The sequence below is a fragment of the Chlorocebus sabaeus genome, chromosome 23 (genome assembly GCF_047675955.1).
Source record: "Chlorocebus sabaeus isolate Y175 chromosome 23, mChlSab1.0.hap1, whole genome shotgun sequence".
In the NCBI taxonomy this organism is placed as follows: domain Eukaryota; kingdom Metazoa; phylum Chordata; class Mammalia; order Primates; family Cercopithecidae; genus Chlorocebus; species Chlorocebus sabaeus.
In genome coordinates, this window is record NC_132926.1 from 66,817,204 (window position 1) to 66,842,484 (window position 25,281).

Genomic DNA, 25,281 nt, shown 5'->3' on the forward strand with positions numbered 1-25,281 from the left:
GATGCATGCAGTACCATATTGAGTCACCCTCAGCCCTGCACTTGGCCTCTCTCCCATGTTCATCAGCTCCCAAAGTCCAGAGGGGGCTGAGGTGGCAGGGGGCTAGTGTGTCAGCATCTCCTCAAGTACCCACACACCTGGCCAGGTCATGACAGTGCCCGGGCTTGGCCACAGCTTTTCTCCAAAATCAGAGTGGGCACTGGGAATGGGGAGAGGCCAAGCAGCAGGAGCAGGCATTTCTGAGCATGCAGGGGAAGAGGGGCATCCTGGGCCATCAAGAGCATAGGAATGCCCTAGTCCACAGCTGGGTGGCTGCAATGGTACCCAGGAGCGTGGGGCTCCCTCCCCACCAACTCGGAATGGGGAAGGGCTCCTGCCTGTTCCTGGATCCTGCTGGCTCTGCAGAGTAAGCAGGTCCGGCTGTGCCTTCCAAGCTGCAGCCAGCATCTTTGCAGCAGCTGTTCCAGATGGGCTGCAGCTGCCATCACTGGGACTTGGTGCCGTGTGTCCCAGCTGTTCCAGTACCAGTTGTGGCTAAAAGGGGCAAAGGTACAGTTCAGACCATTGCCTCAGAGGGTGCAAGCCCAAAGCCTTGGTGGCTTACACATGGTGTTGGGCCTACCGGTGCACCAAAGTCAAGAGTTGAGGTTTGGAAACCTCTGCCTAGATTTCAGAGAATGTACAGAAACACCTGGATGTCCAGGCAGAAGTCTGCTGCAGGGGCGAAGCTCTCATGGAGAACCTCTGCTGGGGCAGTCCAAAGGGGAAATGTGAGGTATAAGCTGCCACACAGACTCGCCACTGGGGCACTCCCTAGTGGAGCTCTGAGAAGAGGGCCATGGTCCTCTAGACCCCAGAATGGTAGATCCACCAACAGCTTCATTCACGTATCTGGGAAACCTGCAGACACTCAACGCCAGCCATAAAAGCAAGTGGCATGGGGGGCTGTACCCTGCAAAGCCACAGGGGTGGAGCTGCCCCAAGGCCATGGCAACCCACCCTTTGGATCAGTATACCCTGAATGAGAGACATGAAGTCAAAGGAGATCTCACTTGGGAGCTTTATGACTTAATAACTGCCGTTTTGGGTTTCAGACTTTCATGGGTCCTGTAGCCCCTTTGTTTTGGCCAATTTCTCCCATTTGGAATGGGAGCATTTATCCAATGCCTGTACCCCCATTGTATCCTGGAAGTAACTAACTTGCTTTTGATTCTCCAGGCTCCTAGGCAGAAGGGACTTGCCTCGTCTCAGATGAGACTTTGGACTTGGACTTTTAAGTTAATGCTGAAATGAGTTAAGACTTGGGGGAACTGTTTAGAAGGCATGATTGGTTTTGAAATGTAAGGACATGAGATTTGGGAGGGGCCAGGGCCGGAATGATATGGTTAGGCTCAAATCTCATCTTAAATTGTAATCCCAAGGTGTTGAGGGAGAGACTTGGTGGGAGGCGATTGGATCACGGGTAGATTGTCCCCATGCTGTTCTTGTGATAGTGAATTCTCACAAGGTCTGATGGTTTTATAAGGCAGTTTTCCTGCTCTTGCTCTCTCTCACCTGCCTCCATGTAACACAGACCTGCTTCCCCTACTGCCATGATTTGTAAGTTTCTTGAGGCCTCCCTAGCCAAGTGGAACTGTGAGTCAATTAAATCTCTTTTCTTTATAAATTATAAATTATATAGAAATAAATTTCTATATAAATAAATATATAAAATTCTTTATATATAAATTAAATCTTTTCTTTATAAATTTCTTTATAAATTGGTAATTTATATAGAAATATCTTTATATAAAGAAATATCTTTATATAAAGAAATACAAAAGTATTTCTTTATAGCAGTGTGAAAATGGACTAATACATATTCATGAAGTGCTTTTAAGATAATTGCTTTGATATACAGCATTAGAACCTCAGGCATTTTGGCTGCATTACAGTTGCAGCATATGAAAAATGGTCGCATTTAATATAGAAAATTGCTGATAATTCGGCTTGTAAATAGATACCAACTGGGGTTCCATGAACATACTGACTCAGCTAGTGTTTAATAGCTCCTGTTATTTGCCAGTTACAGCATTAATTCACTAAATAGGAATATAGTCTTACTGTTAGTGCTGTATTCAAAATTTTTATTGACATGATCTACTTCTGGGATTTCACTGAAGTCCTAAATCAGTGCACTGGTGATGGAGATTCGAATGATGGCTTTGTAATTTTTGATAGAATATTATGGTCCTCTAATATTTTACATAATTTTTCTCATTTTTTCATTTTTGCCCTTTACTATCTCATGTTCCTTCAGTTCTGGGTTATGGGTGTTGAGGGCAATTGATGGTATCAAATTTTATTGGAGAAAAGAAATTTAAAATTAAAAAAAATCATTTTCTTAATTGTTTTTAGAAAAATAAACATATGTACTTATTCAAGAGGTATAAGAATGTTAATATATTTACCCACTAAGAGCCTTTAACTTGGATTGTTTTACTCTCAATTTAAGGTTACCATTAAGAATATCGAAAGGGAGCTCATTTGCCCAGCATGCAAGGAGCTGTTTACCCACCCATTGATTCTCCCTTGCCAACATAGTATCTGTCATAAATGTGTAAAAGAACTCCTGCTGACTCTTGATGATTCATTCAACGATGTGGGATCAGACAACTCCAATCAAAGCAGTCCTCGACTTCGGCTCCCCTCCCCTAGTATGGATAAAATTGACCGAATTAATAGACCAGGTATGTGTTAGAACTGTGGGCTGGGGTGGTGGTGGAGGTAAGCTTATAGATATATATTCAGTGGTAACTGGAAGGAAAATTATTTTTGTCATCTTGAGGGTTAATCTTTCCAGATGAGTAAATTAAAACTATAGTTATAAATGGTCCTCCCCCACTGTTGAAATGTCAAAATGAACTCTTGGCTTTTGATTCATACTTAAAGTAGATATTGGATATTGAATATGAACTTTGTGTTAAACTCCTTATTAACTGTGTTTGTAAGGCTGGCATGGTGGCTCACACGTATAATCCCAGCACTTTGGGAGGCCGAGGTGGGTGGATCACCTGAGGTCAGGAGTTCGAGACCAGCTTGACCAACATGGAGAAACCCCATCTCTACTAAAAATGCAAAAATAGCTGGATGTGGTGGTGCATGCTTGTAATCCCAGCTACTTGGGAGGCTGAGTCAGGAGAATCGCTTGAACCTGGGAGGTGGAGGTTGCAGTAAGCTGAGATTGTGCCATTGCACTCTAGCCTGGGCAACAAGAATGAAAGTCTGTCTCAAGGAAAAAAAAATCCTATGCTTGTCTTTAGGAATTTTTCTGACTGTGTGATGTCCTTGATACATAAAATAATGGACTACTGAAATACTAACTAGGAAAACATTGATAATTCGTATATGGTAATAGGTAAATAAAAACTGCAGAGTTAAGGAGTGGGACTACCTAATGGCTAGTCCTAGATAACTTTTAAGGGAATTATTTTTTGTCGTTTTGTCCCTTCTGGTCCCATTTGGGCGTTTTATTTTCTTTATCCCTTATCCGTTTTTTTGTTTTGTTTTGTTTTGGTTTTGTTTTTTGAGACAGTGTCTTCCCTGTCTCTCAGGCTGAAGTGCAGTGGCGCGATCTCGGCTCACTGCAGCCTGCCTCTCCTGGGCTCAAGTGCTCCTCCCACCTCAGCCTCCTGAGTAGCTGGGACTACAAGCGGGTGCCACCATGCCCAGTTAATTTTTATATATTTTTGTTTCACTATGTTGCCCAGGCTCGTCTCAAACTCCTAGGCTCAAGCAGTCTGCCCACCTTGGCCCCCTAAAGTGCTGGGATTATGGGCATGAGCAACTTATTCCAGCCTCTCTCCATCCATTTTTGTCTGTTTTTAAAAGAAGGATTTTGAACGTCATAAATAGTAGTAGAATTCTGTAGTACTGTATAGAAAATGAAATTGATGTACAGCACGTATATCTTTATTACATGGCCAATGTTTACATTGTTTCTTGTTGGGATAATGTTACTTTTTCTCTGGACAGATGTTGCAGGATTAATGTAGATCAAAATTAAGTTGAAATCACTGGAGACACTGAAATTCAGGGCCAAATACTAGTACAGAGGTCAGCTGCGAGGACTAAAATGAGTGGAAATAGTACAGGCTCATGTTAGGCATGTCCTTATGGAGGAGAGTCAGTAGTGGTCCTGAGTATCAGACTTTCAGAGCAGCGCTTCCTATTTTGGGCTTTGAAGTTTCAAGTTTAATCTTTTTGTCCACTGTGTCAGTTTCTCCCTCTTAAAGTACAGGAGTAACTTTTTAATCTTGTAAAAAAAAAAAAACTTTGCAGAAAAGAGTCTAAGTTACATTTTAGAGAATGTTATCTTCTTTTGGTCTCTCTGTGATAGGGAGTCTCCTTGGGTGATACTTATGTGTGCTCCATCAGAGAGAGTGGAGAAGAGTAGATATGCTGCTATTAAAACATATTTTTTTAAAAAGATGGCAATCACTAGTTACATGGATATTTTGCACATATGGAAGTTGTATGTATATACAAAAAAACAAGCAGCGTCACATCAGGCAAACAGAAAATTCAGAGAGTATGATGTTATAAAGGATCATGATCCTTGTGAGGTCATCACCTTTATGTTTCCTCCCTTGCTACCAATCTGGCATACTGAGGAGGGAAAGACAGCATCGCTTGAAATCAATCCTACCAGCTTAACAACTTGATATTCTGTTGGTACATCTTCATTGGCTGATTGAGAACCCCAGCTTGATTGACCAAAGAAAACTTTTTGTATATTAATATTTAGCACAAACGACATTTTAGTTATGTACTAGATAGTTCTACTTATAATTAGTTTGCGCTTATATACATATTTCACAAAATTCTGTAGGCTTTTAATATTAAGATTTGGCTAGTTTTTTGTGTGATTCATAGGGAGAACTAGACGAATGATTTTCTGTTTTCAGGAATTTACCTAGCATGGTACTCTAGATGCTTAATAAATATTTGTTAAATGGATGTTGAATGAGAAACCTCTGCCACAGGGTTTGTACAGAGCATGCCACAATGGCTTATATTCAGTAATAATGACTTTTGTCTTTTGGAATATGAGCTCCATTACACCATACATTTCACTGTCTAGATACGAAATAGAATTACTGAGATGTTTCTCCCTCTTCTTTAGGAAGAACCCTGTGAAGTTAGATTATGTCCTGAGAGGGGTAAAGAGCAATTACAGGAGATGAGAAGGGATGACTGCGGAATATGATAGCTTTCTTATGGATAGAACGAGTATGCTGGGTATCTCTGGCAGAGGTCCCAGGTCAATGAGTAGATGGAATAGGAAAGCACATTTAACTTAGCATGAAAGAAGACACACACACACACACCACCCCACTACTAAGGCTGTCCCCAGAAGTGAAATGGGCTGAGTATATCAGACTCTTGCCACTAAAAGTGTTTACATCTGGTGTCAAATTTAGATGCTGCAGGGCCAAACAGGTGTATTAATGAAGAGAGCCCCAGGCATAATAAATATAGGACTCTCCTTCATTTTAGTTTTTTTGCTGTAAATATGGAGACAATAAATATTGGATTTTCCCTTTATCTCAACTACTATAAGAAAACCATCAGCCCAAAGGGACAGCAGCCAACTGATTTTAGGACTCCCTGTTGGAGAAGTAGGGTGTGGTTTGGGACTGTGGAGTCTAAAGCAGATGCCTTGTTAAAGGGGGCAGTAACCACTTGGCACTATCAGGGTTGAAGATGCCAGATTGTCTGATTTATTGGTTTTTCACAAAAACTTTATAGTGGTTTCCATGTGAAATCTGGTTTTTAAATATTTTCAATTCAGATTATTTAAAAATACCACACCAGCTCAGTAGGGCAGGACAGCCAAAATGTATCTTTTGGCTGTGACGCAGACAGCATTTGGGCCATCAGTATTTGAAGACTTTGTTTAAAACAATGGGTGGGTGGCCACTGTCTGCAATATTGTGGAGGGTATTTCTGCTGTGGGTGGTAAGTTGGGCCAGTTGTTCTGTCGCATGCCATATCTCCAGCACTAAAGTTCTATGCCTTATTGAATACCAGTGGAATTCATTCATTCAACAAATATTTGAGTACCTGTTGGTTACCAGATATGGCTAAATAGTTAAGAACAATGAACAAGATAGACCCACCTTCTTTTTTTTTTAAAGACACGTACCCCTTAGCATTGCACAGAGCTTTATAACAGATTTATTACTGGAGCGTAGTCCTTTATCAACAACACATACAGAACAAGTTAATAAAGAGAGAGCACCCAAAGGGTGAGAATGCTGTAAGTATGGAAATCATTCCTGGAGGTTTTAATGCAAATTTTAGGATTGTCTTTTACCAGTTTTAAACTAGTAGAAGTCATTGCAGTACAAATGTGATGTTACTTGCCCTCTATTTATTGGGCATTTGCCTATAATCCTTTTTCTGATAGATTCATGAGTAATATTCCTTTTTTTCTGACAGCTTTCTTTTTAAATTTTTATCCTTTAGACATTTATTTGAGACAGGGTCTCACTCTGTTTGTTACCTGGGCTGGAGTGCAATGGCTTGATCATAGCTCACTGTAACCTCTAACTCTGAGGCTCAAGTGCTCCTCCTGCCTCAGCCTCCTAAGTACCTGAGACTAGAGATGCTTGCCACTCACTCTCTCCCTGCTAATTTTAAAATTTTTTTGTAGAGATGAGGGTCCCACTTTGTTGCCTAGGCTGGTTTCAGACTTCTGGCTTCAAGTGCTCTTTGTGCCTTGGCCTTCCAGAGTGCTGGGATTACAGGTGTTAGTCACTGTACCCAGTCTAGTTTTGTCACTGGTCTAATAAAGGGATTAATTAAACCTGGATTTTCCAGTATGGTAGCCACTAGCTACATGTGGCTATTGAGTGGTTGAAATGTGGCTAGTCTGAATTGAGATATGCTGTGAGTTAAAATACACAGAATAAAAAAGACTGTGAAATGATCTTTAATCATTGTTATATTGTTTACATTTTAAAATCATAGTATTTTGGATATAGTGGGTTAAATAATGTTATTAAAATTATTTTCAATTGTTTTTTAATATATTGGAAAATTTAATATATACTGGAAAATTTAAACATAATATATTGTAGTTTTGGCTCATATATTTCTTTTGTATAATGTTGCATTAGAGTTTGACAGTTTTTTTTTTTTTAAGGGTACCTTTAAAGGAGAGTGAGATTTTGTGCATAACACAGTAGCATATTAAATTATGTACAAATAAATGCCATATTACTGTATACTTTTGATCATATATATGTAAGCTTCCCCCCATTTTGTATTTTCCCATTGTCTAAACTGATATATTCAGTTTTAGTTTTTTTTTGTTTTTTTTTGTTTGTTTGTTTAACAGTTTTTAGGTCAGTAAAAAGTCAAAGGATGTTTGATTTCATTTTGTATTTGCAGCATTTACTGTAAGTATGATTGTTTAAAAATACAAATCTATATAGGACAAAGTATTGTCTCTTAAGTGCTATATCACAATGATTCTAATAAGATTGCTTGATGGATGTTTTATACTACTGGCTTCATAAATACCATGTGTACCAGGAAAAACACATTTTTACTGTTAATTCAATAATTGTATTATTTTCAGGACACAATTACCGCTTTCTCTTTTGTTAACAAGTTGTGAATCTTCTCTTTGAAATTAAATTCTAAATCCAGCTTTCTGTTCATTGTTCACAGCATCACAACGGAGATCTGTGGGGTGGAGAGGTAGAAAATGTTTTATTGCTTTTGTGGCCGCAGGCAGTATGGTGTTAGATTTAAATTAAATAATCTTGTGTAAGGTTCTTAAACATCAGTGGTCAAGTCTTCAAAATTGTGTAGAGAGTGAACAAATTGGGCTGAAATGACTTAAAGGTCAACGGGACTAAATTTCCAAGCAAGTTCTGATGTGTTTAAAGAGAACACTGATTATTGGTGCTTGCATTTTGTCAATATACATGACAAAATATTTTTGAAGAAAATGATCTATACCGCTTTTGTATGTTTTTTTTGTATATGGTATCTTAAAAATCCTTTACATTTGCTTAGTGGAGCAAAGCTTGATATTGCTATATGTAAAAGGTTAAATAAGCTAATGCGTTCTTATGTATTGAAAAATGTGATTAAAGATATTGATTATTTTTCTATTTAATGATATCTTTGCTCATTTTATACATATAGAGTCTTTGTTGGTGTTTTAAAGTACTTGGCATCAGAGTTTTAGCGTTGAGGTCTTACCCACTTGTGGGTAAATGTACACTCCTTTTTTAAACTTTTGAAATATTTGATTCTGTGTAAAAGATGGGGCAACCTATCTTATTAAAATTTATTTTTACTCCAGTTGACCTTTAAAAATAACATTGACTGCTTTTTTATGGGATGCTGGTGATACCACCCTCTATTTCATGGGAGAATAATTAACACCTGAAATTTATCCCCTTTCTGTCTTTTTCTCTTTCTTCTGCGTTTCTTGACTTAAAGATCTTATAACCACGATTAGAAGTCACGTATAATTCTTTCTTTTACAGGCTTTTGAGAATATAAATTTTAAGTGTTGAAATTTAGTAATCAGGAGAGATAGGAGCAGTTTGCTTTAAAAAAGCTACTACCCATTTTTGATTCAGAGGGTAGCTGAGAAAAATAATTTTTACAGGGTGAAGAATGCTGATATAATACCCAAAAGGTAAATGTAACTCATAGGCATCAAATAGAATGTGCCAAAAGAAGCATTAAGGTGGCAGCATAAGATATCCAGCCACTGCCAAACACCAAAAGCCCAACAGTAGTGTCCACCATTGGGAGAGGTAGTTCATGAATTGTCGGGGATAGCGATGGGGAAGTCGCAGCCAGAATATGGGAGAGGATGCAACTGGCAGAAGTTTGCAACCTGTTGGTTATGAACTGACTCTCTTCTCTTTGTTTTGAAATACTTTATTTTCTCTTTGATATTTAAACGGTTAAGTGAACGAATGAAAGCTGATTTTTTTAGGGGATTTGCTATAAACCAATTTGAAAATTTTTGGAGTCTTTATTTTAAAATTATGCTGACTTTTTAATCTATCTTTGAAGGAAAGATTTGTGGGAAAAAGAATAGATTCTGCAAGTTGCTAGTATTCACATAATTTGGAAATATCAGATTGAATTTGACATATAAAGTTGCATTTCTTGCTCTACATTACTTCCTTACCTTTCCAAGCCATCATTATTTTTCTTTCTTTATTTTATTTAAAAAAATGTTTAATTTCCATATGTTATTGGAGTACACGTGGTGTTTGGCTACAGGAGTAAGTTCTTCAGTGGTGATTTGTGAGATTTTGGTGCACCCATCACCCGAGCAGTATCCACTGCACCCTATTGGTAGTCTTTTGTCCCTCACCCCCTTCCTACCCTTTCTGCCTGAGTCCCCAGTGTCCGTTGTGTTATTCTTATGCCTTTGCATCCTCATAGCTTAGCTCCCACTTATGAGCGAGACCATATGATGTTTGGTTTTCCATTCCTGAGTTACTTCACTAAGAATAATAGTCTCCAGTCTCATCAAGGTCACTGTGAATGCCATTAATTCATTTCTTTTTATAGCTGAGTAGTATTTCATCGTGTATATATAACACCACAGTTTCTTTATCCACTCAATTGATAGGAATTTGGGTTTTTTCCACGTTTTTGCAACTGCTAATTGTGCTGCCATAAACATATGTGTGCAAGAATATTTTTTGTATAATGACTTCCTTTCCTCTGGGTAGATACCCACTAGTGGGATTGCTGGATCAAATGGTAGTTCCACTTTCAGTACTTTTTTTTTTTTTTTTTTTTTGAGATAGAGTTTCACTGTTGTCCCTCAGACTGGAGTGCAATGGCGTGATCTTGACTCACTGCAACCTCCGCCCACCAGGTTTAAGCGATTCTCCTGCCTCAGCCACCTAAGTAACTGGGATTATAGGCAAGCATCACCACACCTGGCTAATTTTTCTATTTTTAGTAGAGACGGGGTTTTGCCATGGCAGCCAGGCTGGTCTCGAACTCCTGACCTCAGGTGATCCACCCACCTTGGCCTGCCAAAGTGTTGGGATTACAGGTGTGAGCCACCATGCCTGGCCTCTACTTTTAGTTCTTTAAGGAATCTCCACACTCGTTTCTGTAGTGCTTGTACTAGTTTGCATTCCCACTAGCAGTGTAGAAGTGTACCCTGTTCACTGCATCTATGCCAACATCTGCTTTTTTTTTATTTTGCAGGAGTAAGGTGGTATCACATTGTGGTTTTGATTTGCATCTTTTTGATCATACAGTGATATTGAGCATTTTGAAATACATTTGTTGACCATTTGTGTATCTTCTTTTAAGAATTGTCTATTCATGTCCTTAGCCCACTTTTTGATGGGATTTTTTTTTCTTATTGATTTGTTTGAGTTCATTGTGATTCTGGATATTAGTCCTTTGTCAGATGTATAGATTTTGAAGATTTTTTTCCCACTCTATGGGTTGTGTGTTTACTCTGCTGACTATTCCTTTTGCCATGGAAAAGCTCTTTAGTTTAATTAAGTTCCAGCAATTTATCTTTGTTTTTATTGCATTTGCTTTTGACTTCTTGGTCATGAACTCCTTGCCTAAGCCAAAGTCTATAATGGTTTTTTCAATGTTATCTTCTAGAATTTTTATAGTTTCAGGTCTTAGGTTTAAGTCTTTAATCCATCTTGAGTTGATTTTTGTATGAGGTGAGAGATGAGGATCCACTTTCATTCTCCTACATGTGGCTAGCCAATTATCCCAGCACCATTTGTTGAAAAGGATGTCCTTTCCCCACTTTTATGTTTTGCTTTGCTTTGTTGAAGATCAGTTGGCTGTAAGTATTTGGGCTTACTTCTGGGTTCTCTATTCTGTTCCTTTGGTCTATGTGCCTATTTTTATACCAGTACCATACTGTTTTGATGACTATGGCCTTACAGTATAATTTGAAATTAGGTTATGTGATACCTTCAGATTTGTTCTTTCTGCTTATTAGTTTTGCTTTGGCTATGCAGGCTCTTTTTTGGTTCCATATGCATTTTATAATTTTTTTTTAAGTCTGTGATGAATGATGGTGATATTTTGATGGGGATTGCATTGGATTTGTAGATTGCTCATGGCAGTATGGTCATTTTCAAAATATTTGATTCTACCCATCCATGAACATGGGATGTGTTTCCATTTTTTTGTGTCTTCTGTAATTTCTTTCAGCAGCATTTTGTAGTTTTCCTTGTAGAGGTCGTTCACCTCCTTGGTTGAGTATATTCCTGTTTTTTATTTTGTTTTTTGTTTTTTTTTTGTAGCTATCGTAAAAGGGGTTGAAGTCTTGATTTGATTCTCAACTTGGTCACTGTTGTTGTATAGAAGAGCTACTGATTTGTGTACATTAGTGTATCCTGAAACTTTGCTGAATTTTTTTATCCGTTTTAGGAGCCTTCTGGAGGAGTCTTTAGGGTTTTCGAGGCAAACAATCATATCATCAGCAAACAGTGACAGTTTGACTTCCTCTTTACTGATTGGGTTGCCCTTCATTTCTTTTTCTTGTCTGATTGTCCTGGCTAGGACTTCCAGTACTATGTTGAAGAAGAGTGGTGAGAGTGGGCATCCTTGTCTTGTTCCAGTTATCAGAGGGAATACTTTCAACTCTTCCCCATTCAGTATTATGTTGGCTGTGGGTTTGTCATAGATGGGTTTTATTATATTGAGGTATGTTCCTTGTATGCTGATTTTGCTGAGAGTCTTAATCATAAAGGGATGCTAGATTTTGTCAAATGACTTTTTTGCATCTATTGAGATGATCATGTGATTTTTGTTTGTAATTCTATTTATGTGGTGTATCATATTTATTGACTTGCATATGTTAAACCATCCCTGTATCCTGGTATGAAACCCCCTTGATCATGGTGGATTATCTTTTTGATATGTTGTTGGATTTAGTTAGCTAGTATTTTGTTAAGGATTTAACGTCTATGTTCATCAGGGATATTGGTCTGTAGTTTATTTTTATTTTTGTTTTTGAGACGGAATTTCGCTCTTTGTTGCCCAGGCTGGAGTGCAGTGGTGCGATCTCGGCTCACCACAACCTCTGCCTCCCCGGTTCAAGCAATTCTCCTGTCTCAGTCTCCTGAGTAGCTGAGATTACAGGTCCCTGCCACCATACCCAGCTAATTATTTTTGTAAGCAGTGTTTTGCTCTTGATCCCCAGGCTGAAGTGCAGCGGCGTGATCTTGGCTCACTGCAACCTACGCCTCCTGGGTTCAAGTGATTCTCCTGCCTCAGCCTCCAGAGTAGCTGGGCTTACAGGCATGCGCCACCACACCTGGCTAATTTTTTCGTATTTTTAGTAGAGACGAGGTTTCTTCCATGTTGGTCAGGCTGGTGTCAAACTCCTGACCTCAGGTGATCTGCCCACCTCAGCCTTCCAAAGTGCTGGGATTACAATCGTGAGCCACCACGCCCAGCCTGGTCTGTAGTTTTCTTTTGTTATATCCTTTCCTGGTTTTGGTATTAGGGTGATACTGGCTTCATAGAATGAGTTAGGGAGGGTTCCCTCTTTATCTCCTGGAATAGTGTCAATAGGATTAGTACCAGTTGTTCTTTGAATATCTGGTCAAATTCTGCTGTGAATCCATCTGATCCTGGACTTTTTTTGTTGGTAATTTTAAAATTACCATTTCAGTCTTGGTGCTTGTTATTGGTCTGTTCAGGGTCTCTAATTCTTCCTAATTTAAGCTAAGAAGGTTGTATCTTTCCAATAATTTATCTGTCTCTTTTAGGTTTTCTAGTTTATGCATGTAAAGGTGGTCATAGCAGCCTTGAATGATCTTTTGTATTTCTGTGGTGTCAATTGTAATATCTCCTGATTCATTCCTTATTGAGCTTATTTGGATTTTCTTCTTGGTTAATTTTTCTAATGGTATATCAATTTTATTTATCTTCGAAGAACCAGCTTTTTGTTTGATTTATCTTTTGTGGTTTTTTTTTCCCGTTTGTTTCCATTTCATTTAGTTCTGCTCTGATCTTGGTTATTTCCTTTCTTCTGCTAGGTTTGGGTTTGGTTTGTTCTTGTTTTTCCGGTTCCTAGAGGTGTGTCCTTAGATTGTTTCTTGGTGCTCTTTCAGACTTTTTGATATAGGTGTTTAGAGCTGTGAGCTTTCCTTTTAGCACTGCCTTTGCCATGTCCCAGAGGTTTTGATAGGTTGTGTCACTATTGTCATGTAGTTTGAAGAATATTTAAATTTCATCTTGATTTCATTTTTTTTTTTTTTTTTGACCCAGTGCTCATTCAGGAGCAGGTTATTTAATTTCCATGTATTTGCATGGTTTTGAAGGTTCCTTGTGGAGTTGATTTCCAGTTTTATTCCACTGTGGTCTGAGAGAGTGCTTGATATAATTTCAGTATTTTCAAATTTATTGAGGCTCATTTTGTAGCCTATCATACCGTCTATCTTGGAGAAAGTTCCATGTGCTGTTGAATAGAATGTATATTCTGTGGTTGTTGGATGGAATGTTGTGCAAATGTTAGGTCCATTTGTTCCAAGGAATAGTTTAAATCCATTGTTTCTGGCCAGGTATGGTGGTTCACGCATGTAATCCTGGCACTTTGGGAGGCCAAGGCGGGAAGATCACCTGAGGTCAGGAGTTCGAGACCAGCCTGGACAACATGGTGAAACCCTGTCTCTACTAAAAGTATAAAAATTAGCCAAGCCTGGTGGCTCGCATCTGTAATCCCAGCTACTCGGGAGGCTGAGGCAGGAGAATCTCTTGAACCTGAGAGGTGGAGATTGCAGTGAGCTGAGATTGTGCTACTGCACTCCAGCCTTGGTAACAGAGCATGACTCCATCTCAAAGAAAAAAAAAAAAATCATTGTTTCTTTCTTGTCTTTCTGTCTTGATGACCTGTCTAGGGCTGTCAGTGGTGTATTGACACCTCCCACTATTACTGTGTTGCTGTCTATCTCATTTCTTAGATCTGTTAGTAATTGTTTTATAAATGTGGAAGCCCTGGTGTTAGGTGTATATATGTTTAGGATTGTGATATTTTCCTGTTGGACAAGGCATTTTATCATTATATAATGTCCTTCTTTGTCTTTTTAAATAGGTTTGCTTTAAAGTTTGTTTTGTCTGGTATAAGAATAGCTATTCCTGCTGACTTTTGGTGTCCATTCACATGAAATGTCTTTTTCCACCCCTTGAGCTTAAGTTTTTGTGAGTCCTTATGTGTTAGGTGAGTCTCTTGAAGGCAGCAGATGGTTGGTGAATTCTTACTTATTCTGCAATTCTTTATCTTTTTTTAAGTGGAACATTTAGGCCATTTACATTCAGTTGGTATTGAGATATGAGGTACCATTCCATTCATTGTGCTATTTTTTGCCTATATACCTTGTTTTCTTTGTTTTTTTGAATCTTATTTTTGTTTTATAGGTCCTGTGTGATTTATGCTTTAAAGAGGTTCTGTTTTGATGTGTTTCCAGGATTTGTTTCAAGATTTAGAACTCCTTTTAGCAGTTCTTTTAGAGGAGGCTTGGTAGTGGCGAATTCTCTCAGCATTTGTTTGTCTGAAAAAGACTCTTATCTTTCCTTCATAAATGAAGCTTCATTTCGCTGCATATGAAATTCTTGGCAGATAATTTTTTTTTTTTAGGAGGCTGAAGATAGGGCCCCAATCCCTTCTAGCTTGTAGGGTTTCTGCTGAGAAATCTGCTGTTAATCTGATAGATTTTCCCTATGGTTACCTGGTACTTTTGTCTCACGGCTCTTAAGATTCTTTCCTTTATCTTAACTGATAACCTGATGACAATGTTCGTAGGCAATGATCTTTTTGCCATGAATTTCCCAGGTGTTCTTTGTGCTTTTTGTATTTGGATGTCTAGGTCTTTAGCAAGGCTGGGGAAGTTTTCCTCGATTATTCTCCCAAATACGTTTTCCAAATTTTAGATTTCTCTTCTTCCTCAGGAACACTGATTTTTCTTAGGGTGGGTCATTTAATGTAATCCCAGGCTTTTTGGAGGCTTTGTTCATATTTCCTTATTCTTTCTTCGTCTTTGTTGGATTGGGTTAGTTCGAAGACTTTGTCTTCGAGCTCTGAATTTCTTTCTTATACTTGTTCTATTCTGTTACTAAGACTTTCCAGAGCATTTTGCATTTCTATTAGTGTGTCCATTGTTTCCTGAAGTTTTCATTGTTTTTTATGTATGCTATGTATTTCCTTGAACATTTCTTCCTTCACTTCTTGTATCATTTTTTGGATTTCCTTACATTGGGCTTTGCCTTTCTCTGATGTCTCCTCAATTAGCTTAATAACTAACCTCCTGGATTCTTTTTCAGGTAAATGAGGGATTTCTTCTGGGTTTGGGTCCCTTGCTGGTGAGCTAGTGTGATTTTTGCTGGTGTTAACCTTGTTTTGTCATATTACCAGAGTTGGTTTCCTGGTTCCTTCTCATTTGGGAAGGCTCTGTCAGAGGAGAGGTTAGGGCTCAGGGTTGCTTTTCCATTCCTTTTGTCCCACAGGTTGTTTTTGATGTAGTACTCTTCCGCATTTCCTATGGATGTGCCTTCCTGGGAGCCGAGTGGTAGTGATTGTTCTCTCTTCTGGATCTATCCACCCAGTAAGCATACCAGGGCTGGGCCGGTATTGGGTGTTGTGTGCCCAGAGTCCTGTGATGTGACCCATCTTTGGGTCTTTCAGCCGTGGGTACCACCAGCACCTGTTCTGATGGAGGTGGCAGGCAGTGAAATGGACTCTTTGAAGCTTCTTAGCTTTGGTGGTTTAATGCACTATTTTTGTGCTGGTTGGCCTCCTGCCAGGAGGTGGAACTTTCCAAAGGGCATCAACTGTGGTAGTGGGAGGAGGAACAAGCGGTGGGCAGGGCCCTAGAACTCCCAAGATTATGTGCCCTTTGTCTTCAGTTACCAGGGTAGGTAGGGAAAGACCACTGGGTGGGGGCAGGGTTAGGCATGTCTGAGTTCAGACTCTCCTTGAGCAGCTCTTGCTGCAGCTGCTGCGGGGATTGGGGTTGAGCTTTCCAGGTCAATGGAGTTATGTTCCTAGGAGGATTATGGCCACCTCTGCTGTGTCACACAGGTTGTCAGCGAAGTGGGGGAAAGCCGGCAGTCACAAGCATCACCCAGCTCCCACACAATCTGAAGGGCCAGTCTCACTTCCACTGTGCCCCTGACAACATTACCAAGTTTCTTTCCAGGCAGTGGGTGAGCAGGACTGAGAACTTGACCTAGTCTACCCACCTCCCAGCTGCAAAAGCAAGTATGGTTTTCCTTCCCCCGCCTGTGGAGTCTGCACACTGGATTTACACGCTCCTCCAAGTTCTGGCCAGAAGGCTTCTCCATCAGTTCAAATTGTATCAAACTTCAGCTGGAGATTTCCTTCTCCCTATGGCCTTTTCCCAGAGCCTCTGGCTGTTCTCCAGAAGGATCCCTGCCTGTGAGGCCAGACAAAAACGACTTGGTGGGGGCCCAGTGAGCTTCCAGGGGTTTTCCCCGCTGCTTCCTCTACCCTTGTATTTCACTCAGCTCTCTAAATTGACTCAGCTCCAGGTAAGGTCAAAATTTTCTCCCGTTATCCAGGCCTTCAGTTTCCCCAGTGGAGATGTGTTTGGGGGCACACAATCTCCCTTTCCCACTTCCACAGTCTGGGCCCTTGCAGTATTTAGGGTGTCTCCCAGGTCCTGTAGGAGCAATCTGCTTCCTTCAGGGGCTCTGTGGGCCCTCTCAGCTTTCCTAGTTTATTTTTGTAGTCATTCTGGGGCAAAATTTCACAATGCTAGCCTCCACATGCTGCTCTGTCAGAGCTGCAATCTAGTCCTTCCTCTAGTTACAGTCCTTCAATCTAGTTTGCAATGATCCCTCTATTTTTCTTTTTCATTGTCTAATGCAATTGAGCAATACTATGCAATATAACTTTCTATTATAATGGAAATGTTCAACCCTGTATCATATAATATGGTAACCGTTAGCTACATGTGTCTCTTGAGAATTTTAAATATGGCTATGGTAACCAAATAAGTGAATATTAAATTTTATTTAATGTTAATTAAATTTTAAAAGTCACATGTGGCTAATGGCTACTGTATCAGATAGCACAGCCATGGAAAGTAGAAAGTTGACACTTCCATTTTGTTCTTAGTTCCATTGCCTTGATTTTTTCATTAGGTTTACTTCCCAGAATATCCTAAGATTCTCATTTTCTTTATTGCTCTGAACATCTACTGTTTGTTTTTATGAAAACAATGAAAGAAGTATAAGACAGATGAAATAAAAGTTCTTTAGCATTTGTAAGAAATATTTGAGAGCTTTCAAGATCTGTTCAGAAAGATAACCAAGATATCTATTTGAATGAGTTGTGAAAAATTACATGTCTTAATTTAATGTCTGATTTAAGAAGTTTAGTGTTTCACACTTTTTTTTACTGTAAAAATACATTAGCAGAGGTATACAGAAAAGGGATGAAACTTTTTTGTTTTTGTTTTTGTTTTCAAATTTCTGAGGATCCAAGTCTAGGTGTCACCAGCATACATGTTAAAGCTTGATTTTGTTGTCATTATTTACTTTTCATTATCCCATTACTTTAATTGGTCATAATCTTCATAAAACCAAAAATAACTCATTTTTTAACATTTTTGATATTAGTTTTCTATTTATCTAAATTTTCATCACCTAGTTCATGTATGGAAACCTGCAATTAAATATGAATTTCCATTTTTTTAAACTTGACCACTGCACCATACCATTTCCAGAATTGTTTGGCTTGTTTTATTTCCTAAATGAAATTTTCATTGGCATGTGATTTCAAAGTAGCTTTGCTGCTTATTTCATTATATGCCTGCTGTGGTGTGAAAGATTTTGGATTGTATTGCATGTTTTTAGAATTATTATCTGAATATATTTTAGGATTTTCAAATTTTTATTGGGCAGCTTTTTTGTATGCATTAATGTTTAAAAATGTAAAGGTTAAAATATCTTTAAATGAAGATACTAAAATATTCTGCATGTTTGTTGTATAAGTAGATTTTGGGGCCCAGTGCCATATAGCATGCTATAACATCACTTCCAATAAGTAATATTGTGGGCTGATTGCTAAATTTTACCTGAACTGATATCATGTCAGACATCTTTTAAGACATTCTTTTGAGTGATGACAGTTATGTGGTATACCAAATTCAGCCATTCATTTTTGATATTGGATACATGGTAGTATGAAAGAATGTAGGTTAAGAAGTTTGTGTTTATGTTAAGGGAGTTATTTTGTGGGCAAGTAAGACTACATACTCTTAAGAACAGATTTATGGCCGAGCACGGTGGCTCACGCCTGTAATCCCAGCACTTTGGGCGGCTGAGGTGGGTGGGTCACAAGGTCAGGGGTTCAAGACCAGCCTGGCCAGATGGTGAAACGCCATCTCTACTAAAAATATAAAAATTAGCCAGGCGTGGTGGTGGGTGCCTGTAATCCCAGCTACTCAGGAGGCTGAGGCAGAGAATTGCTTGAACCTGGGAGGCAGAGGTTGCAGTGAACTGAGATCACACTCCAGGCTGGGCGACAGAGTGAGACTCTGTCTAAAAAAAAAAAAGGACAGATTTACAAATGGGGTAGCCTGTGGTAAATGGATAACCCTGGAGTCCTGTGAACCAGTGAGTAAGGACTGTCATACATTGGTTTCTTGATTTATTGAAATTGGGATAATAATACTAAAAAGTGTGATGTTTAAGGTCATTCATTGTTTTATATATGATTTTTGGGGTAACTTTTGGCTTACTGAATTAAGTAATCTTAATGATTCTTTGTTTCAGGTCATAAGAAGATATTAAATGGTTGGTCCCTCTTAAAAATCACTGAATTATAGGTCTACGAATGCATTTTTCACTCTTCTGTAGATTGCACTCGGTTAACTAATGATCTTCCCTACTGAATTTTTCCAGATAAAACAATACTACAGTGGGAAACCCTCTATTGTTGTGTTTTTAAAAATTCTGTGGTCACGTCACATACTCTTTTGGAAATCTGATAAAAGCTGTGGGGTTTTACCAGAAAATATGCATATGTATATAGATGAAAGATTTCTAATAGTTCATGGATCTGCCTGGCACCTCTTCATAGGCCTTGTGCTAGGGACCCCTGCTCTTTTATGTGTCGACTCATTTCCTGTCAGTCAGCAAAGACTGTTCATTTCAATGCCTTTGGATATAGTGTATAAAAGTAACTATAAATGCTAATTATATAATTTTAAAAGATCTTGACCCCATGTAGTATTGTATTATATGTTTTATCTTTATGATTTAATATGGGTTTGATGTGGGTTTACTATAGAATATTTTCCTTTTTGATTTGATAACTAATAACTTGGGCTTGTCTTTTGTATACTAAGGAAAAATTTTAAAAAACATTTTCACAATACAAATTTCATGTGGAGCCACTTCAGATACTGTTTTTGTGATATATTTGTAGATATGTCTCTAAGACATGACTCCTCTTTCCTTCATTTTAATCATTTTCCTACAGCTGTAACTAAACAAAGACTTACTAATTACACAGGGTGGAAGCGCAATTCATTGACCCCGAGGACAACTATTTTTCCTTGCCCTGGCTGTGAGCATGATGTGGATCTTGGAGAACGAGGAATCAATGGTCTGTTTCGAAACTTCACTTTGGAAACTATTGTGGAAAGATATCGGCAGGCAGCTAGGGCAGCCACAGCCATTATGTGTGACCTTTGTAAACCACCACCTCAGGAATCCACAAAAAGCTGCATGGACTGTAGTGCAAGTTACTGCAATGAATGCTTCAAAATTCATCATCCTTGGGGTACAATAAAAGCTCAACATGAGTATGTTGGTCCAACTACTAACTTTAGACCCAAGGTAAGTGAAGTTTTTATTAGAGTGTTATTTTAACTTAATGTTGTGAAATGTTTATGTAACTTAATGTTATGAAATAAATATACTGAGTCTAGAACTTGACAGAAAGGAAATAACTTTTAAAGCAGGTGTGAGAACTTAAGGCCTAGTTGGCTGGAGTTACTTACTATGGGGCTAAACATCCCCACCAATAGAGGGCAATATTGTGGTTTATTCTATTATAATCCAGTGTGATATACTACAAGAAATGGATGTTTGTAATGATAACTCTGATTAAAGGTTATCTCAGATATACTCTTTAAGATTGAAATGGTTAAAGTTAAAAAGCCTTTTTGTGCTTTAGTGTGATAAATCCATAATTGCTTAAAAGGTTTGACTGCGAAACGTATTTTTGTTTTTAGTTAGCTAGAATTGTACAATGAATAAAAGTAATTACAGCCTAATATTTTGTAGCTTGTAGCTTGTGATATAATGGTTATATGTTATCTACAGTAGAATTTGCATTTCTTAAACGTTCTAATTTTTTTAATATTGCTCAAAAGAAGTTTATGTGTTGTTTGCCCTGCTCTGTGCCTGGAAATAAACTGATCTTTTGATATCTTCACTTCTTTCTGATTTATATCAATTTTTAAAACCTGTGGTTGAGTTTTTCAAAGTTCTTATTCCTTATAACGTAGTAACCTGTGTATGAAAATCTATTTGCATTCCTAAGTGTAAAACCTTTAATTTGTAATAAAAAAATGGGAAAAACTCAAAAGTTTTTTTGAAACTATGAGCTATTTCTTATATTAAATAGTGAAGGATTGGTAGATTAAGGCAAAAACAATCTGTGCTATCACATTTTGAATGACCTTTCTCAAACTGTGTCAGTCTGACAGTAGATTCATCAGATAGCTTTTAATCCTCTACTATGTTCCTCATTTTAAATGCTCAAGGCCATCAATTTTTAAAAATTTGTAACTTCAACCTGATGTTTTAATCTTTCTTTTAAATGATTAAATTGATTTCTACCATGAAATAACCTTTGATTAAATGACTTTTATTAAGGTTGGGTCTTTGTGAATTAAAGATTTAAGGAAATTTTAAGTATAGCCTTACAGTTTCTGTCTACAAATATAATAAAACATTGATAAGACCAAAAGAAATACAGATAGATTATACTGAGAAACATTTCATTTGTCAAGTAGTTAGTGCTACTCAATATAGTAAAATTCTAAAACGGTGTCCAAAATGGTGTTCCTTACTGCTATGGAATATTTGCCTATAACGTTGAGTTCTTTTGATCATTTCTTGCAGATAGACAAACTTTTTATTTTATTTTAAATGTAATGGCTTTGGGGATGTGGAAGCTTGGACATGCTGAAAAACTTGAAACATTTTCCAATTGTTTTTCTCCTGAGCCTATATATTGGTATTAGGACTTTCTATATTGTACTTTTTGTTTGTTCCTTTTAAATGTAAGTTACAAAATTAGCTGGGCATGGTGGCACATGCCTGTAATCCCAGCTACTTGGGAGGCTAAGGCAGGAAAATTGCTTGAACCCAGGAGGAGGTGAAGGTTGCAGTGAGCGGAGGTTGCGGTGAGCCGAGATCGCACCATTGCACTCCAGCCTGGGCGACAAAGCGAGACTCCGTCTCATAAATAAATAAATAAATAAATGTCTGTAAGTTATCAGACAAGTTACAGTTGCTTAAAATGTAATCTATTGGAATCTTTAACAACTTTTGATTTTATTAACATACTAAAAGGAATTTCCCCTTTCAAATGAAAACAGTTACTTTACATAAAATTTCATATGTTATTTATCAGATAGCTTTTAGTCCTCTACGATAATAGTTTACAGAGTAAAAAGGTAGACAAATCAGAAAAACAGTTCCAAATTTGGTCATTTGGTCAGTGCATTTGTAATTAATTTGTAAAAGGAAACACATCTAGAAGCTTATAAAGTTTTCTGAGACTCTTTTAGTAACAGATTTCTGTTACTGAGGCCATGAGTTTCATAAATTGTTATGGTACTTCATTAAAAATATTGACTATGATAGTTAAGAATTGCCTCATCAGTGTGGTCAGATGGCCTTTCTAACTTGGCTAAGTGTTCATTCCATTTGAATCTGATAGGAATGAAACTCTAACTGAACAAGTTTTGGAGAAATAACATTTACATATTAGGAAGAGATCGGGCACGTTCAGAGGGGTATGGCTGTAGACAACATCTACACATTAATCATTTGAACCCTCAAATTGAAAAATAGTAATTCCGATATAGAGAATTTTCATGCGACGCATCAACCATTTTTCTTTTTACATTCGTATTCATTTAAATAGCTTTATTTAGTGATTTTGTAAAGGAAATCTTTGTATTTTGGTAGTTTGTCAGGTTACTTGAAACCTAGATCCTTAATCACACTTTTAATTCTTTACTCAATAGATTTTAATGTGCCCAGAACATGAAACAGAGAGAATAAACATGTACTGTGAATTATGTCGGAGGCCAGTTTGCCATCTATGTAAGTTGGGTGGTAATCATGCCAACCACCGTGTAACCACCATGAGCAGTGCCTACAAAACCTTAAAGGTAGGACTTATTTTTGGAACAGAATTTTGATTCTTCGTAACTTTACTTTATGCCTTTAACTTTTAATTTATAAAATCATGGTGTGTTATATGCCCTTTTTGTACTAAACTGAGTTAAAGTGTTACTTAATGATCTACTAATATTAGGTTGTTAGTATTTCTGATGAACAGTTATTTGTGGTACTGATAAGGCCTGGCATATATTGTCACCTACATTGCATTAGCTCTGAATTCTGAGGGAAGAAAGAAAGATGAAGGACACTACATCATGATACCCAAATGAGCCCAATGTCTATAATAATGGATGTCTACATAGGATTGACATACTTTAAAGGGTTGTGGCTGTTTTAAGACACTTGATTCTTATTTCTTGCCTATAGAATCAGTATTTTGTTCATTCTGATGGCACCTTTACGATTTAAAACTGAATTACTTCCTTTCTGTTAGCTTTATTGATGATGTTTAAAACTTTCAAATTTGATAATCAACAGCAAAGCAGGCAGTGGTAGAAAACTTTTTGTTTTATTCTTTTTCCCTTTAAACAATATTTTTAAAAGAAATCGTCTGTATACCTACTACCCATTTTGTTTCCTTCCTCTCTAACAATACGTGTATGCATTTTTTGCCTCTATCTAATTGCATATATGCAAACTGTTTTGTGTTTTGCATTTTATATTTATGTTGTGCTCTATCTTCTCTGCACATATGGAATACAGGTATAATTGTATAATTGTTCTTGCCTACTAATTCTCTCATCTGTTTCGCTACTAGGTCAATTTTGATTGATTTTTTTTTTTTAATTAGAGTTTATATTCCTCTGCTAACTTGCATGCCTGCTAATTTTTGATTGGCTACCAGTTATTGGATATTTTTGTATTCCTACAAATGCTGTTTTCTTTGAGTATGTGATTAAGTTACTTGGAAACGTTTGGATCTTACTTTGTGAGGCAGGACAGAACAGCATTTGGTTCTAAGGGCTAATGTTACCTGACTATCGAAGTAAAAGCCTTTGATTACTTTTTTCAATGCCCTGTGAATTTTGAGGGTTTTTTTTTTTTTTTTTTTTTTTCCAATCTGACTGGTGGGGAACAGACACTCTTCCCAGCCTTGTGTAAGCTCCTGGCATTGTTTCCTCAGGGCCTGTAGGGTAATTCTTTGCCTGGGCTTGGGCAGTTTCCTCACACACAAGAGTTGATGAGGACTGCTGAATATATAAGGGGGACTGTTTGTGTCTCTGGAGTTCTTTCTCTTTACAACAGTCTCTTCTTAGGTGCGTGCCTTACAACGTATGGCCTCCCCAAGGAGGAGGCCTGCATCTCAGGCCTCAGCTGCATCTCCTCAGGGTTCTTGGTTTGCCCTCAGGAGACTCTGATATACACTGGTGTTTGAGAACCACCGATCCAGAGGAAAGCTTCTGAGCAGTTTTGAATTCCCTGAGAAATTAGCCTCTGATTAGTGCCTAAAGAACTGGGGTCCTGATTTATCTAAAGGAGTTAGTGGTAACCTTGTCTTTTTACATTTTAATCTTCAGTGCCTATTTTCTGTGTGGTGCATATACTTTTTGGAGACAAAACTAATCTAGTCTTTTAAAACAAACTGGCTATATTTGAGGGGACTATTAAGACTGGAGCTGTCTCACATAAAAGCTGTTCTCAGATAAACATGTAGTTGGCCAGATACTTTGAGCATTAAAACTCAGAGAGTGTGGTGCTTTTAGATCATGCGTCTGAATTCTGCCCTGTATCCTTCTCTGGTCCTTACCTCTTTGAGTCAATTAACTTGTCTTTTCCTATCTTGTAGTTCTAATGTAAGCTGCTATCATAGAACTAAGCCTTACTTAAATTTAAATGGCCAAATTTGTCTCATTGCTACCGTAGCTAAAAAAGGGAACCACCACTTGCACCTAGTACTTCTGATCTCCACATGGGCCTGTTAGGGATGGTATTGTCAGAATTGCCATTTTACTTTCAGCTTGGTGGTAAGAAGTACTGCGGAATAGTGTTTAGTGTTTAATAGTGCCCTCTTCTTGAGCACCCTTTTCCTTTCAAGTCATTGGTGGTAACTGAGCCTGAAATGCTCAGATCGGCCTGTAAGGGCTACAGCTTGAAAGGCATTTTCTGGATGTTCTTGTTCTTATTTAGATTCTGAATACATTTTTCTGTTACAACTTTTTACCCCATGGTGTTTCATGGCTTTTGTGTTTTGTTTTTTGTGTATTTCAGAGTAGGTTTTCTGGGCAAGACCAGGGATCTCACCAAAACCTATGACGGTATTTCTATGGGAAAGAAACTATACTTACTTCAAAATGTCTGCCTTACAGACAGACCACTCAATGAGCTCTGGAAATTGCCTGTTTTTATAAAACTATTTTCATTATTGTGTAATTATTTCATAGGCTGGGATGGATTGTGAATATTATTTTGGAAGGCTCTTTGTTGCTATTCCTATTGTGTATAGGTGTGTGTGTGTGCGCGTGCACGCACGTGGGTGTTTGTGAGAGTAAATTGTAAAATCTGAAGACAAAACTATTTGAATTGCTGCTCTTCCATTTACTTAGAAGCCTTAGGAGCAGGAGCTCTAGGAATGACAATGAAACAATAAAAATGTATTATTTTTATATTCAGAAGTTTTGACTAACCATTATTACCTTGTTCTTTTTTTCCAACTGATTCTAATATTTCATACATCCTTTGGCCTTCTGTGCCTAAGGCCATTAATTGTTTACTCTGGGTTAATAATGATAATTGCCATAGTTGATTTTATTATCTGTTTATCAGAGGCTGTAGAAGAGGATGAGTCCTGTGTAATTAAAAAAA

At 37.9% G+C, this 25,281-nt stretch overlaps 1 protein-coding gene across 2 annotated transcripts in view; it reads left to right on the top strand.

The window, feature by feature from the left end:
• LOC103244356 (E3 ubiquitin-protein ligase TRIM36) overlaps nt 1–25,281 on the top strand; it is a 57,047-nt gene that overhangs the window by 14,994 nt on the left and 16,772 nt on the right. For both annotated transcript variants that reach the window (XM_008014173.3, XM_008014174.3), the window contains exons 2-4: nt 2,495–2,729; nt 19,568–19,893; nt 22,320–22,466. In XM_008014173.3, coding sequence (XP_008012364.1) covers nt 2,495–2,729; nt 19,568–19,893; nt 22,320–22,466 — 708 coding nt within the window. The remainder of the gene's footprint in view (nt 1–2,494; nt 2,730–19,567; nt 19,894–22,319; nt 22,467–25,281) is intronic.